Source organism: Plectropomus leopardus, chromosome 3, assembly GCF_026936395.1.
Source record: "Plectropomus leopardus strain MGB_pleo_1.0 chromosome 3, ASM2693639v1, whole genome shotgun sequence".
Lineage (NCBI taxonomy): Eukaryota > Metazoa > Chordata > Actinopteri > Perciformes > Serranidae > Plectropomus > Plectropomus leopardus.
This window is the reverse complement of record NC_142178.1, coordinates 28,664,074-28,679,546: the sequence shown is the minus strand read 5'-3', so window position 1 is coordinate 28,679,546 and position 15,473 is coordinate 28,664,074. Positions and strand designations below refer to the sequence as shown.

At 40.1% G+C, this 15,473-nt stretch overlaps 1 protein-coding gene across 6 annotated transcripts in view; it reads right to left on the bottom strand.

Moving 5' to 3' along the window:
- Positions 1-15,473, bottom strand: part of sorcs1 (sortilin-related VPS10 domain containing receptor 1) — a 185,944-nt gene that overhangs the window by 20,526 nt on the left and 149,945 nt on the right. For all 6 annotated transcript variants that reach the window (XR_015776289.1, XR_015776288.1, XM_088075992.1 and 3 more), the window contains exons 12-18: positions 13,087-13,163; positions 11,031-11,122; positions 10,188-10,295; positions 8,146-8,263; positions 5,808-5,941; positions 2,863-2,976; positions 1,148-1,319 (exon numbers count right to left, since the gene is read on the bottom strand). Coding sequence is in view for 4 of the 6 variants with exons in the window: in XM_088075992.1 (XP_087932118.1) it covers positions 1,148-1,319; positions 2,863-2,976; positions 5,808-5,941; positions 8,146-8,263; positions 10,188-10,295; positions 11,031-11,122; positions 13,087-13,163 (815 nt within the window). In the remaining 2 variants the exon portion in view is untranslated. The remainder of the gene's footprint in view (positions 1-1,147; positions 1,320-2,862; positions 2,977-5,807; positions 5,942-8,145; positions 8,264-10,187; positions 10,296-11,030; positions 11,123-13,086; positions 13,164-15,473) is intronic.

Below are 15,473 nucleotides of genomic sequence, written 5' to 3'. Positions count from 1 at the left end.
AAGTTTTGACAAGATTTTGGATGCAGTAGGCTACAACAGCATGTAAAGCCATTTGCAAAAAGAGTTTGCCTGAATGCAACTGCAGAGCTAAATCTCAAAGATGATGAAATGAATGATGTGACAATTGAGGCAGAATTGGTTTCCCTTGTGTAACCCTCATTTAAAAGAAAAAAAAGATGGAATCCTGAACAAATGTACCGCACAAAACACAGACGTGTGGTGGGTTATTTCAAAATCACACAATAAGCCCCCTGGTAATCCCAATCCCATAGGACTAAATAGCACTAAAATAATAATACAAGCTCATTTCAAACTACTGTTTTTCTAAATCATTTTGCAAAATCAAGAAATATCAACTTAGTATTGCATAATTTATAGCAATAAACTATGTGACTCTATGTGTTCAGTTGGTTTGTTGCAGTCGTTATTTTTTGTTGTAGTTTTATCATTTAATTTCTGTACTTCTACCATTTTTACAAATTAACAGCACACACTGAGGAGTTTATTGCTTAAATTGATGACATTTACCATTAACACTGATGGGACCTCCACATAAAAGGTGGTGAATTTTCCCTTTAATAGAGTACTTGAAGAGTTGATTTCCACCACTGTCCCTGGTTCTGTGGCAGTGTTACTGTGTCTCTTTGTCAAAGTTCTGCTGGTTTGCATCAGCAGCAAAGGCAGTTAGAGAGGCTTTTATCGTCTTAAACGGTCTCTGAAATGTTTATACTAGATACTAACATAAAACATTTTGTTAGTGATTGCGTGTATTGAGAGCATGAACATAACACAGTTGGAGATGAGCATAATTTCTTTGTCTCCATAGAAACAATCTAGTCAAGGGATGTTTGTGTGCAGGAGACAATATTTTAAACAATTTAACAATAACACCTGTTTTTTTTTTTTTTTTACTCAGCAGTGGAGCTAAATATACAAGTGACAAACTGTCAGGATGCGTCACTTCTGCTTCCATGTGACAGTGTGATCATAGAGAATACTGCACTCTAAAACATCCACTGCACCATGTAATGTTGGTTTATGTAGAAAACACTGATAATTCAGACTTTACCCTTGTTTGCATTTTAAATGACATTTACTTGGTGTGACAGTTTATGAGGCTTTTTGACAACCACACAAAAGAGCGTACCTCCTCCAGAAAAACAAGGAAGGTGACATTGGTGCCCAGGGTGGCTGTCAGCGAGCCCTCGCTGGTGACCAGGTGGAGACCTTTGGGCGCTTGGATGGGACACTGCTGCCTCCTGGCAGTGTACTCCACACTGACTCCAGCTGTACAGTTATTAGAGACCACTTTCCTGTAGCTGGGGGTATAAAAACACAAAAGCTTAAAGATGTAGATATGCTGGAGAACACAAACTATTTAATGATGACAGACAGAATACAGTAATTGTTTAAGGGGGAATAAAAACTTTTGATGGTGCCTTCTGTGGATTAACCAGAGTGGCAGGGGCACTTTAAAAAAAAGATAATACTGACTAAACTGTTGAGTGTCAAAGTTGTGAGCATAAAATGTTTTATGCTGGGGTGGCAGTAAAAATTGGATCAGATTAGAGATGGATATCTCTGTAGTTGGACAAATTCAACCCAAATCATGATTTGCCAATAATCACTAAAAGGCTGGGGCTAAAAATTGAAGCCAAAGCAAAAGTGCAAAAATATGTTCCTTGAATGGTCACTTGAAGCTGGGTCCAAAAGTGAGGCAATCTCTATAGACCCCCATGTTAAACTGCCCAACTTTACAGCAGAAAAAGCAACAACTTTGCAGCTTGGTACAAAACACAGTTTTGGTCTCCCCAGCTAATTTCTCCGTTCATGAAAACTGTACAGGTGGTGAATTTTTATAGAAATCTATATAAATCACCCATTTAACTGTTGTTGACAATTGTCTTCCAGGGTGACAATGTTGGCTGGTAGTGCTATTTTACATAACCACGGAGTAATCCCAGATTCACAGAGTATAGCCACAGCCGTTGCTATTTCATGGTGATTTCAGTTCATGAACGTTAATTGTAATATTTTGGTCTCCAAAAAAGTCTTGTTCAGCATTTGGTTATACTAAAAGACCCTCTAAGGAGTTGAATATTTTTCTGGTAAGTACGTTTTGTTTTTAAGCCTATTTTTAGTTTGCTGGCTTGTTTATATTTCTTTAAACCCATGAAAAAGAAAGGGCTAATCCTTCTGAAAAAAATGCCACAAAATCAGTATCAGCGATGTCAGCTGTGTGAATCAGCCTTTCTTTTGTGGTGACTACCTCCATTATTTACAGTTTACATAGATGTAAATGAGAAAACGGGTGGGTAGGCCAACCATTTTTGAATTCACCTCGTGCTGTTTCAAATAGGACTTTCTGGAGGTTTTAGTCATGACATAGTTTTCATTAGCTCTTAAAATCTGCCCAGTTGTCTTTGAGAGACAGATCAAGTAGTTCAGATTTCCCTTTTTTTCCTTCTTCTTAGCACTTTAAGGACTTTTTTCTTATGTTGGCTTAAATGTTGAAATGATTGAAAACTCCAGAACGACTATTAAATGGACCTTGGAGTGATGCTGTTTTGTCAATAAGAGTACATCTTGGAGAAGCCGTAGCAATTTGCACACTCTTATAGCCTTTTCAAACACTTTTTCACCCACTGTAAATCATGTCGTTACCAGTGGCTTATATTCTCAAATCGCATGTTTGATCATTCAAGCCCACATTTTCCTCAGCCTGTCCTTGTTGTCCCTGAGAAACTAATTAATGTACCCGAAGCTATTCAACTCAAATGCACCATTTATTTTACCCAATGCCCGCGAGTCACTATTGAGAATATGCGTGTTGATTCTAGTCTGCTCTCGTCCTGTGCATACCCGGTGCTGTTAAGGAAAGTCATCCCTGTGGTGCAACTCCTGGACATCGATGATGGATGGAACCAAAAGGCAGGGGTGCACTTGCCGTCGGTCCGTCTCTCGAAGCCATAATCACTGTGATGTTCAGAGCAGACAACAACAGAAAAACACATACAATCAGAAACCATGGAGGAAACACTGACAGACAAGACAGATGCAAATAGTCCTGCTCTGCTTGGAAAATTCAATCCTAAAATGAGAAATGCACTATTTCAAGTGAGACATGTACTTGTAAAATGAGTGATATTACTCACAGACAAATCAATCAAAAGATGATAAAATATTCAAAGCTGAAAAAGAACATCTGCTCTGCATTTCAGACTCCTGGATATTGAAATTCTGGTCCAGAATTGTGGGAAACAACATGTAAAATTAATGTCATTTAAGTACTGACTTCACAGAAGTTACAGCGACTGTTCTGTGCCTCTTTGGTGGTTTTAAACACAGCCCATGAGTTGTTTGTCCTACAAATTAAAAGGCAGAGCAGCGCCGTGTCCCCAAAATGATAGGGACAAATTGCCCCAATTAGTGCGACATGCACACAGATGCAAAAGTGTTGTGATTGTTAATGAAAGCTATTAGGCTTAGTGATTTATGGTTTTGATGGTGCTTATTCCAAGAGCTGCCTCACTCAAGAGACCTGCAGATTTGGGACCAAAGAGAGGAAAAAAAACAACAACATTAATACTGCTGATGATTCATAGCCGGTTGTGAGGATGTTAAAAATGTGTTGTAAATGCATTGGTAACAGAAACAGACACTAGCAGCAGCTACCAAAGCATCTTTGAATTATCAGTCATAGTCAGGTGAAATCAATTCAGTGTCGGGAAATCAACAAACACACTTGTGTATTTATTATAGTCTTTTTTTCTTTTCTTGTGTCATCGTTGAGCAATAGTCCCTTAGAATTGCTCAGGCAGCTCACAGTAGGAGTCAAATCGGGACACAGGACTACACAAGTTATAAATAATATGTGCATGTGTGTAAGCTCTTTTTTAATTGATGCACTTTTCAGATTGAGCCGTTTGTTACAGCTGTTGGTGATGAATTAATTGACACTCATTGTTGAGAATGTGTGTCTGTGTGCAGAATACACTTGATTTTTCAGTGTGCTCTTGATGGATACTATTGTCCCACAATGCAAAAAACAAAAACATTCTTACTAGAATAACAAATGGGTATTCATCCACTGTTGAAAATTGTTTCCAAAAATGAGCTTTTTGCCGATGTTTGAATAAGATTGGTTAAAAAACCACAGTACCAAGCTGTTTCAGGAAATCATTTAGCCTTAAAGGTATTCAGCAACATCCAGGACAGAAAAATGGAGCCAGCATGGAAGTACCAAAAACTGTGGCCGCTCAAACCACCTCTTTAGGCTGCCTCCAAAACAGAGTTACTCCCCAGAGACCCCCATGCAAACTCTACAAGGGCTGAATTTTTGTATAATTTACCAGTTTACCTTCTACTAAGGCTTAAAGTTTTGCATATTTAAAGCCACTTTGAGTGTCACATAGGTGACACTGGCTGACAAGGTGCTACAACAGTGACAACACTAATTAGGCAACATGGCCAGAGTACAGGAGTAGCTGTAGCAGTCACTATTTCAGTGTGTTTTCTGGTCATGAGAGTTAATTATAAGTAAAGCTTTATTTATAAAGCACTTTTTAAAAAACATGGGATTACATAGCACTTCACAAACACACACTTGAAATAAATGAGCGAATGAATGAATGAATTGAGTTTCAATAAATGACAATATCGAACAAAGTACAATGAGAGACCAAAACAAACGAAGAAAAACACAACTCATGGAGCTGCCATAAAAAGGCTTGCCATTGAAGGTGGAGTTTTAGTAGATGCTTAAAACAGTCAGCAAATCTAATGGGAAAGATTGTTCCAGAGGGTAGGGTTTAAAACAGCAAATGCACGATCACCTTTTGTTATGAAGCTGGAGCGGGGGAAGTATAAGACGCCAAGATTTGAGGTCAAGACGTACAGTAAGGAACAAGGAGATCAGAAATGTAACAATTTGGTTGCCTATAAAAGTGTTTTCAATGTTCATTTGCACTAAAAGACTCTCTCGAAGGCAAATATTCAGTTTTTCCAGTAAGTTAATTTTGTTTTAATGGTTTTAAGCCTATTTTTTAATCGCAAAATATTTTTATTATCATTATCACATTTAACCTTAGCTGTAAATATACTGTGCTAGCCGAGCTAGCAGCTAGCATTAAGGTCGTCTCTCCCCTCTTATCCAAATATCGTCAATTCTGGCTCCAAAAATTCATGACGGCAATGACAAAAATGTCAAACTCAAAACAAGAACGAACCAACAGGTGATGCCACGGTGGCAATTTTAATGGGATTTACATCACATCAGGGCTGGATGCCAGAAACAGGAGCGTCAAACAGCGCCAATTTGTTTTCACTTTGTTTGAGGTTTTAATGATGGCGGCACTGCAGAGTTGCACTTTGTGTGGCATCATTTCCTGCACACTGATTTCTCACATACATTTAGAGCTGGAGGCTCACAAAAGACAGATTAAAATTGAATAGTCGAAAGGGGAGCGACTGAGGCTGAGACATCCTGACTTTTAGTCCCTAGTTTAGGTCAACGCCCAAAAACGTTGGCTCCTACGTTGCCAAACTGCAGCTTAAACTCCAGTTACTACATGTTTATAACCCAGTCTTTGTATTACGAGCTTGTAGCCAAAGCTGATTAACACTAATGACATCATTAGCTTTATTATTTCAGTTTTTATAAAGCTTCCTGCAGAGTCACAGAATACATTGTACAACTGATTTCCCACGTTGAGTTTGCTTTGTAAAATGTAACAACACTACAAAGGGAAGGCAAATGGGACTGAAGATTGGATGATTAAAAAAAGTTTGTTTTTTTTTAAACTCACCATTCAAAGTCCGCCTCTGTACAGTCACAGGGGCCCGATGTCATAGACACAGAGTACGTCTTTCCCATAACGCACCTGGACGTGGGCTTCAGCTTCCGGTAGATTCTTTTCACTCCCATGAGGCACGGCTCACCCTGCAGGGCCCGATTTCAGGAGAGAACAGAGAGGAGAGAGTTTAAAAATGAGCTACTTTTGTAACTTGCCACCATAAATAATTTACATGATGCAACCAACCATGTGTGCATCTTACTCTGTGTGAAAAGCACACGTTGGCTCGCTTAACTTCAGCTCGTTGTGCATTCCTGCTCAGCGAATATTTACGGTCTTGTGCCGTGTGGTGTGCTAAACTCGACAACTGTTACTGTGTCGCAAGTGTCACACTGGAGAATGTGCTGCTTGAGTCCTTTTTTAGAGATTTCTTTTCTTTTTTTTGTGATATTGGGATGAACGAATAAGAAGGAGCTTCAGTGGCAAAAGCTGCCAGCGCCAAATCCATTTTTAGCCTTGTATCTATGCGTGCAAAGTGAATATAAAATCAGTTGGAGTACAAAAAAGATAAGACGATAACACCAGTCTGTTTCACTGCATCCTCCATGCTACACTGCTGCTCTGTTTTTATGACCGGAACATTCTGTCTTTGTGCATTAGGTGTCAGTAGTGAGATGCTTAAAAATATCTGTCTGTATCCACAAATAGACTCCCAGCTCCTGAAAACGTCCTTAACTTTCCCAGTGGTCTTCAGACACAAACACTGTCCTCTGTTTTTGAGGTAGTGCTTAGTTTATTCTTGCAGCAGACTGGGACCTACAGCACCTCTACATTTAGCCCTGTAATTGGCTTGGACTCTTGTCATCTTCCATGCTATATGTTTTGATCATTAGCCTGCTCGGAGCATATGGGTGTCTAAACCAATTAAAGAGCGGATCCATGAATAAAGGCACGCTGGCTCGGCTTCAGGCCCGGCCAGGTTGAGGGGTTTTTGGGCAGGTTTAATGTATGCAGGGGGTTAGAGTCGGTTCGCTCAGCAGGAATGGCTGAAGAATCTGCATAAGTGCTCTGGGAGCTGAAAGATGTCGAGCGTCAGTCCACTCACTACAGCCGGGCTAAAAGCAGCCAGTGATCACACATTACCCAGACGCTGAAGCCTGGCGTTTGATCAAGGGAACTCGGCTCGCGCTAAACTCTGTCTCAACCAAACCTTCAGAAGCAGCACTACAGAGAAAACAATCTCCACAGACTTTAGATGGTTTTATTTTTCATGCAGGAATTGACATCTTATTTTGGAATAATAGCTCATTAAGTCAAAACTTTAATCCGCTTTTAGGGATTTTGTTTATGCTGCAGAATGGAGGTGCATTCATAAGCCAAGACTGCTGACATAAGGCACACACTGTAGGCCGTGTCTGAAATCACTCCCAGTGTGTTACCAGGAGCACTACTTACTTTCAGCGATTTTATTGAGTGTCCAAATTGTGTTCTATATATAGTACTATGAAAAAACTCCCACAATATTACTTCCGATGTGTGCACAGCATTTCTTTTTCTAATACTCTTAAATTTCTGTGTTTTTATGCATTATCTGAAATGCAAAATTCAAACGATGATGATTCACAAGAGTCTGAAATCTGAATTAGCTGCTCAAAATAGAGTCATGTACTGAGAATCTACTACATGGAGTAAACAAAAGAGTGGTGTTGGACAGAGATCAAGTTATCAAGCCGCTATTTGAAGAATTGGTTGATAACACTTCTTGCTAGAAAGTCAAATGGTTGTCCTAATCATATATTTAGCATTTTCCTGTCTGTCTGATATTTCCTTTATTACATTTTTACTGCTAATAACTACAAAAAACTTTATAACTTTAAACTTTATAAAAATTGCTTCTCAGAAAATGACAGTGATGTTTTTTTCTGGTAGGCCACCACAAAAATTAGCTTTGCCCTGGCTCCCTCTTCAAAAAGCCTATGTGATTTTTCTGTTGGATTTTGGATCATGGCATAATGTCTGTACACCCCGTCAGTGACAACGTAAAATGACACTTTGCAAGTAAAATATTTTGACGCACAATTACTGCTCTCTGTTTAGTGATTTTTTTTAAAATCATTATTAGCAGCACCATGTATTAAAATTTAAACCAAAAAAAAAGAAAAAAAATACAAAAAAAATAAAAATTGTGATACATCATTTGCTTTAACTGTAATTTGATTAATTTTTTTTTTTGCAGAAAAATAAGATTCTCTTCCATCTGGGTTGTAAACATGCATTTCTCCTTTAGCGCTCTTTTAGGGTGTGTGATAAACAAGCCTAGTCTTTATTTCTGTGCAGGCAGGGAGCGTACCTGGTCGTGTAGGTGCCACGTCTGATAATCGGCCTCTGTACACCTCCTGTTGAAGATAGACCTGAAGTCTATTTTCACCAGCTGCCACTCGGAGCGATGACTGACGTGGCCAAATATCCTGGAAAATAGCAAAGCACGCTGCTGCAGATTACGCACAAAACACACTGCAGATAATGACCAACAGAAGTGGTGTTAAAGGATTAGGCTGGTGATATTTTTTATGTTTTTCTACTGTCAACAAATTCCCCAAGAAGACCAAAAACCACCAATGACTTGATCCTACAAACAGGACACTATCTTATTCACCTGTGCCACAGAGCTTTTAGACATTTTAAAAAACACCAATGAATCATACTGTTATATTGCACTGGAGCGCAAAGAGTGTATTGATCCACAGCTGAAAATAGTTCCCACTATATATACTATTTACTCCCAGTGGTGGAATTTCACTTTACTTACTACAAGTACTGTACTTAAGTACAAATTTGATTCACTTGTATTTAACTTAAGTCTGTTATTTTCATTCTGCTTCAGTGCCACCAAATAGAAACTGTTTATGCTTAGTGCCCAGAATTTTGTGCTAGAGAAAAATTGGTCTGTGTGTTGTGTTGCCCAACCTCATCATAAGACACAAGTGTTCATATTTTTTCTGGTTTAACTCATAGAAGTTGTAGGATGCAGCCCCTCAGATTTTTGATGTTATAAAGCCATGGGGGGGTGGGCAAGAGGGTGTTTTCGGAGCTGTTCAACCAATCAGCATACTGGCCCCTTAACATATTGCTGGTTTTGGACTTCCCATAGGATTTGTTAACAGTAAGTAAATAAATATGTGCCAGCCTTACTCTAGAACCTGAACTATAATTCCCAATCTGGCACCTATACACCTGAAGTTTTTTGTTTTTCCATTTTTATATAAGAAGTTTGAACTGATTGTTATTGAAAAGTGTTAACTTATTTCCTCTGAACGTTTAATCATAATGAATTTCCTCATATTTTTCAGTGGTAAAAACAAAACAGAATCCAAGGTTAGCGAACTAACCAGATAAATATTCCATCTCCAGCTAAATTGAATGGGTGTGTTTTTCTGCGCTGACCCCCCTCACCATTCATACCACAACATATTTATCACAATCAATCTGTCAATTAGCTCTCGAGGCACCCGACCATGACAGGCACTTACTGTAAAAATGAGTACAAATTGATAAGAAAACAGTGCAGTCTTATGAAAACTAATGGTGTGTCTGCCAGCCAAGAGGCTCCGTGCTCGAGAACTCTCAATGCAAACCTGAACGCATTGTCTTTACACTGCCCTTTTTCCCTAAGTGTTTTTTTTTCTCGCTGAGACTATTGCTGTGCATTTTCCTATTCTCTCTCTCCCTCTCTGTCTCTCCAGCTGCGCCCTATCACTCTCCTGTAGAGCTGACTACAGAGCCGACTGTCAGTCTGTCATTTATGGCAGGTGTCTTGAAACATTGATGTAATGGCTGTGCAAACTCTTTCGTAACACATCCCAAAGTCCTAAATCTCTGCTGCAATATGGGAGTAGTGCTGTGTCATACCATATGCATGCTCTCCAGCTCTGGGCTACTCTAATAATAAATGTGAAAGAACACAAAAAGAATCCTCATAAATTTGGTTTCTGAGGACACGTCAAAAGATGATAACTGCTCTTCCCACTTTTAAATGCTGTTAAAACTTTTTTTTTTAAACCAAAGTTTCTTGTCTGTTTTCTCTGGCATTTTTCCCCCCGTTGTATCATTTTGATCATTTTTCCTTCATGTTCTTCAAATGGACAGTCACGCTGTCGTTGGCTGCCAAAGCATTGATCTCCTGTGATCATAATCTGGAGACAGCCAGTTTTGATGTTGGGTAGACCTTGAGAGATTTTTTTTTTATTCATGAAAAAAGAAAACAGGCAGTCAGGAATGCTGAATCAAGCAGTCTTAGATGGAGCTGTACGCCCCCCCGACATGCATAGAGATTATTGTTGTTGCTTTGATTTTTCAGTGTGATTGATAGATTTCCAAATGTTTGTCACTCACGTCATGATGAGAGTCTCCTCCCCGGGCTCTCCCAGCACCCCGTCCACGAAAAGAGGCGTGTTGGTGAAGCTGTACTTGTTCCACTGCCGTCCTTCGTCAAAGCTCAACCTGGGAACACAAACAGCATTAGCACGAGCCACCAACGCTAACTGTGTGCACGAGCTAATGACCCTGAGAGCTGCTTAACAACTTTATTTTATATTCCACGCAGGGCTGAGGCGCTCTACTCAGTGATCAGTAGACGCATGGCTCATTATGGCTTCAAACACGGAGGTGAAATAAGATGACAATTGTCAAAGCAGACTTTTCCACGGCTGGTGGGTTTACTAACCAGAATCATATCGTCCCCCAGGTCGAACACAACCTCATTTGCCTTAAAGAGCCACTCACAGGTTAGACTTTGCAGTGAGGCAGTGTGTAGGGAAAATATGTAGTCACTAGATTTTAAAAGAAATATACAGAAATAAACACTACAGCCGTTTTTGTGAGGAATTTTTACTCAACGAAAGGGAGAGCAGCCAAATTACACAATGGCAAATATGGATAAAAATGCTAGTTTTGATTTATTTATTACTTGATATATGTTTTTTTTTTAATGTTAATATAGCAATAATATAAACACACACATACACATATATACATTACATATAAAACATATGCAATCCTGCATTAACTTTTTGAATGGCCATTTTCAGAAAAGATTAGGTAGAAATATAATAACAGAAATATATAATAAAAGATTAACCTGCAAGTTTCTCTTTATGACTAACTTAAGACTTGGGGGTTCTCTCTGTGGGAATTAGTCATGCTGTGACAAATGACGACTCTGTCACAATGACTCACCACAGGTGTCGGATGGGAAGCGGAGTGTGTCTTATTGCCACTAAAGCTCCTCCTTGGTCAAGATACAGCACCGCATACTCTTCATTGAAGATCTGCAGGGACGAGAACAGAGAGTGCTCACTCTACAGTGGCTTGTTAACTGTGTACATGATCAACATGTCTGCACACACCCACTCTGTATCACACAACACACACAAACACAGTAAACACCAAGGTTTGCTACATCAGCCAGCAAATGATAATTTTTCATTGCCGTGTTTAATTAGAAACAAGCCCCATCATTTGACAATGCCAGGATCAGGTGAGGTAAGGGCCACCCACAGGCACTGTGAGCAGGGACTCAAATAACTCTTAAAATTTCATTTGATTATCGACCTTAAAAAGCTCTGGCTAGTGTTCGAGGATTAAAAGGCTATATGATAAAATCAGGAAGAACGAGTGAGGGGGGGGGTATTTTTAGTGAGAGGATAGCAGGTCAAGTCAGTTCATGATCCTCCATATGGAGGCTGTAATTCAATTGGGCACATCATGGGAAAAATTGATTATACGGTCCAAGTCTGTGATATTAATGATATAATATTAACTGCAGTGTGCATGAGTGTATATCAGCTGGAAGCTGACCTCAGCCAATAGCCACGTGTCTCGACAGACTATAACTGACACTAGAAGTTTATATATATGTATACTGTATATACCGATCAGCCAAAAAATTTAAGTCATCAGTGGGTGAAGTGAAACACATTGATCACATCGTAACAATGCGATGTTCTGCTGGAAACCTTAGGGCCAGTGCAGCAGACAGAGTTTCCATCGTTTTTTTGCCTCCTAAGCATTAGTTTGTCACTTGTAGGTTTGATTATTGATCTGTCGATCCATTCACGGCTGATCAAATCACATCGATGGTTGAGAAGAGCTGTTTGTAAGCGAAAGTTTATATTTAAGACCAAAGAGAAAGAACGGTTAAGTTTCACTTTCAATGCGCCCAACGCTCTGCTGTGATGTCTCTGACACAAGTGTGCTGTAAATAAGTGAATGGTATCTATATTACAATAGTGCTCCAAATGGACAGTCCTACTCCAATAATCTAGTTGTTGCGGGCCGACAAATAAATTAATGCGGGGAAGCCCTTTGCATAATCTTCCCTGTTTACAATTACAATTTGCATGCACAGGTGTAATTATGAAAAAGAAAACTTTCATATTAGTGTTCTCCTAATGGCCGTGAATTATTTGTTCTGACTTTCCATTTTGATCATTTGATTGCTCCAGATGCCGCTCCTGTGCTCTCTCACTTGTTTCTTGCAAACTAGCTATGTTTACAACAGCAAAAATGGCACCATAAATATGAGTGCAGAGGATGTTATTGATGATGGTACATTTTACAGCGTTTACAGTGACTCGGAAATTCAGCCGTGTTCACTGGAGCCAGAGTGTACCGTTGCAGAACTGCAGGAGAGAGAAACCAAGGCTGCAGCTGAATAAGACGACATTGCCAGCGGAGACCCTCCAGACCTGAGCTGCGAAGACCAAACTCTGACTGGTGCCCTCCAATGCCAACAGAAAATATATCATTCTGCTGCATCAAATTTCAGCGTGGGCAGTTTTTGTTGGATGCTGTCGCAGATGACAACCTAAGAGAGCCAACGCACAAGTTGGCTTTAAATGAAAGTTTTACTCCTCACTTGGACAAAGACGTGCTTTGAGACCTTCTTCAGGATGAAGATAAGCCTGAAAAGATAACTGTGACCCACAGGGCTGAGAGAGAAGATGACCAATTAAGTGAGTGTTTTGGGTGTCAGACGTTTGTGTGCAATGCATCCTCTTACATGTAGGCAGTCCACAAGCAGGAGAACTCTGCTTTCTAGGACTGAGGGATTTAATGCTTCAGTTGACTACATTCAGCATCAACACTGATTGGAAATCCACATAAAAGGTGGACATTTTCCCTTTGTAGGTGTCTCCACAAATATTTCAAAAAACTGTTTTATTATCTTCTGCAGTGTCATTATAGCTGACAGAGTGATATTATAACAAAAAAAACAAAAAAAACCCCTCACCTGTCTCCATGTGTTTCCTGCATCCGAGGTGACGAACACACTGACATTGCTGCTTGTCAGCTCTGCACCGATGGAGCCTGGAGGTGAGGCGGCACACAGATAAAAGACAAACTACAGTAAGTGTGTAAGTTGGGATATTGCATAATGCAGACACAGGGAATGAATTCTATTTTAGATCAAATAAATCCCAAATTTTGCAAAGAACCTTTAGACTGGCAGTACAGCAGGGGGCCCTAGCCTGCAGCTGCAGATCGGGGTTGTAATTACAGTGCTCCACAAGATCGACTGTGCAGTGCGACATTTGCCCATACCCCTAAATTAACCAATAAATCCAGATTACTGTATTCATCTTTCAGCAGTTCTGACCATATTAAGAGGAGCTTTCCTAATGCTGTGCAGACTGCTGTAATTGCTTTAATTTAGCCTGTAATTGGTGCCAGGTGGTTAAACACGAAGCTGTGAAGTGGTGCAAGTGTTTCAGAGGCTTGGTTGTCCCGTTGTCTGAACTCTTCTTGAGAGACAATTTACTTTATGCTCCCTACATTTTGAAAGTAACCTAATACCAGCTAAAAATATCCACTCTGTAAATTTTGTCTCCTTTCTGCAGTGATGTAGAGGCAGCAATATGTGTGCAACTCACCATAAATCGGTGTGGTACTTTATAATGACAAACTTACCCCAGTTTTTTTGGCTTGAACAGAGCCCCTCACTAATTAGACTACGCCTCTTGCCTAATGAGCGGGGCTGACACACATTAACACTGATAGTCACACCTTGTGACAATTTTGAGTTCTCCAACAAAAAAAGTGTGCGCAATTAGTTACAGTCACTTAAGACATAGAAAAAGTGTGTGTGTGTGTGTGTGTGTGTGTGTGTGTGTGTGTGTGTGTGTGTGTGTGTGTGTGTGTGTGTGTGTGTGTGTGTGTGTGTTTGTGCACGCACCAACAGTAAGTCCATTATGCCCAACCAGAACGTAGAAGTAGGTCTACAAAATCATGTATACGCATAACTACTCACAGGCTACTTTCTAAGGTACACCTTGCTAGTACTGGTCAAACCCCCTTTTGCTCTCACAACTACCAACCCCTTTTTTATTCACAGGGCGTCAAATATTGCCACTTGGTAGCGTCCCTCGCCGCGTGATACTGATGCCAACGGCACCTTTTGGTATCTTTCATGAGACACACCAGGCTTTGAAGTAACTCTGATTTAGGGCCATCCATGGCAATACATGACGTTAAGAATAACTAATGTAGTATAAAGAGCAGGGAAAGTCTGTGAAGGGTGGGAGGGAGAAGAGGTAGATGGGTCAAACTAAATCAAACTTCAGGACACCGCAGTTAGTCTCCCGTCTAAAACCAAAAGTCAATGTTGTTTTAATGTAATGTGAGGCTATTCATGTATGGTTATTGTACACTACTGATGTAAATACGTTGCTTTTACATTACACAACAAATTGAGTTATTTTAACCCAAAACATGGTCTTTCTACACACAGCCAAGTAGATTTGTTGCTGAACCCTAACTGGTCGTTTCACAACATGAGCCATGTGTAGCTCAGTGTTTCAGCTGTGTCACATCGATGTGCTAAAGGGTGCGCTGCACATCACTATGACACACTGAGGAGCGTGACGAAGCTTTGATATTTGACAAGCTGGGAATGAAAACGAGTTCCTTAATTCTCTGTGGCACTGATTCAACAATGCGCTGGGAACATTCAAAATTTCTGTCCATATTAACATGACAGCATCACACAGTTGCTGCAGATTTGTCGGCTGTACATCCATGATGCAAGTCTGCCGTATCCCAAAGGTGCTCTACTGGATTGAGATCTGGTGACTGTGGAGGCCTTTTGAGTACAGTGTACTCATTGTTATGTTCAAGAGACCAGTTTGAGATAATCTGAACTTTGTGACATGGTGCGTTATCTTGCTAGAGGCAGCCATGAGAATATGGGCACACTATGGTCATAAAGGGATGGACACGCTCAGCAACAGGTAGGCCGTGGCATTTAAACATTGCACAGTTGGTACCAAGATGGCACAAAATGTGCCAAGAAAATATCCCAGGCACTATTTCACTACCTCCACCAGCCTGAACAACTAATGCAAGGCAAGACAGTTCAAAACTTTAACCTTGTTTAAAGCAAATTCTGAGCCTACCATTTGAATATCACAAAAGTAATGGAGACTCATCAGACTAGCCAACATTTTTATACTCTTCTATAGTCCAATTTTGGTGCTAAATGCAGTCTAGCCATTCTCCTCTGACATCTACCATCAACAAGACATTTTACCAAGAGAACTGCTGCTCACTGGGTATTTTCTCTTTTTCCGACCATTTTCTGTAAACCCTTGAGATGGTTGTGTGTGAAAATCCCAGTGGATC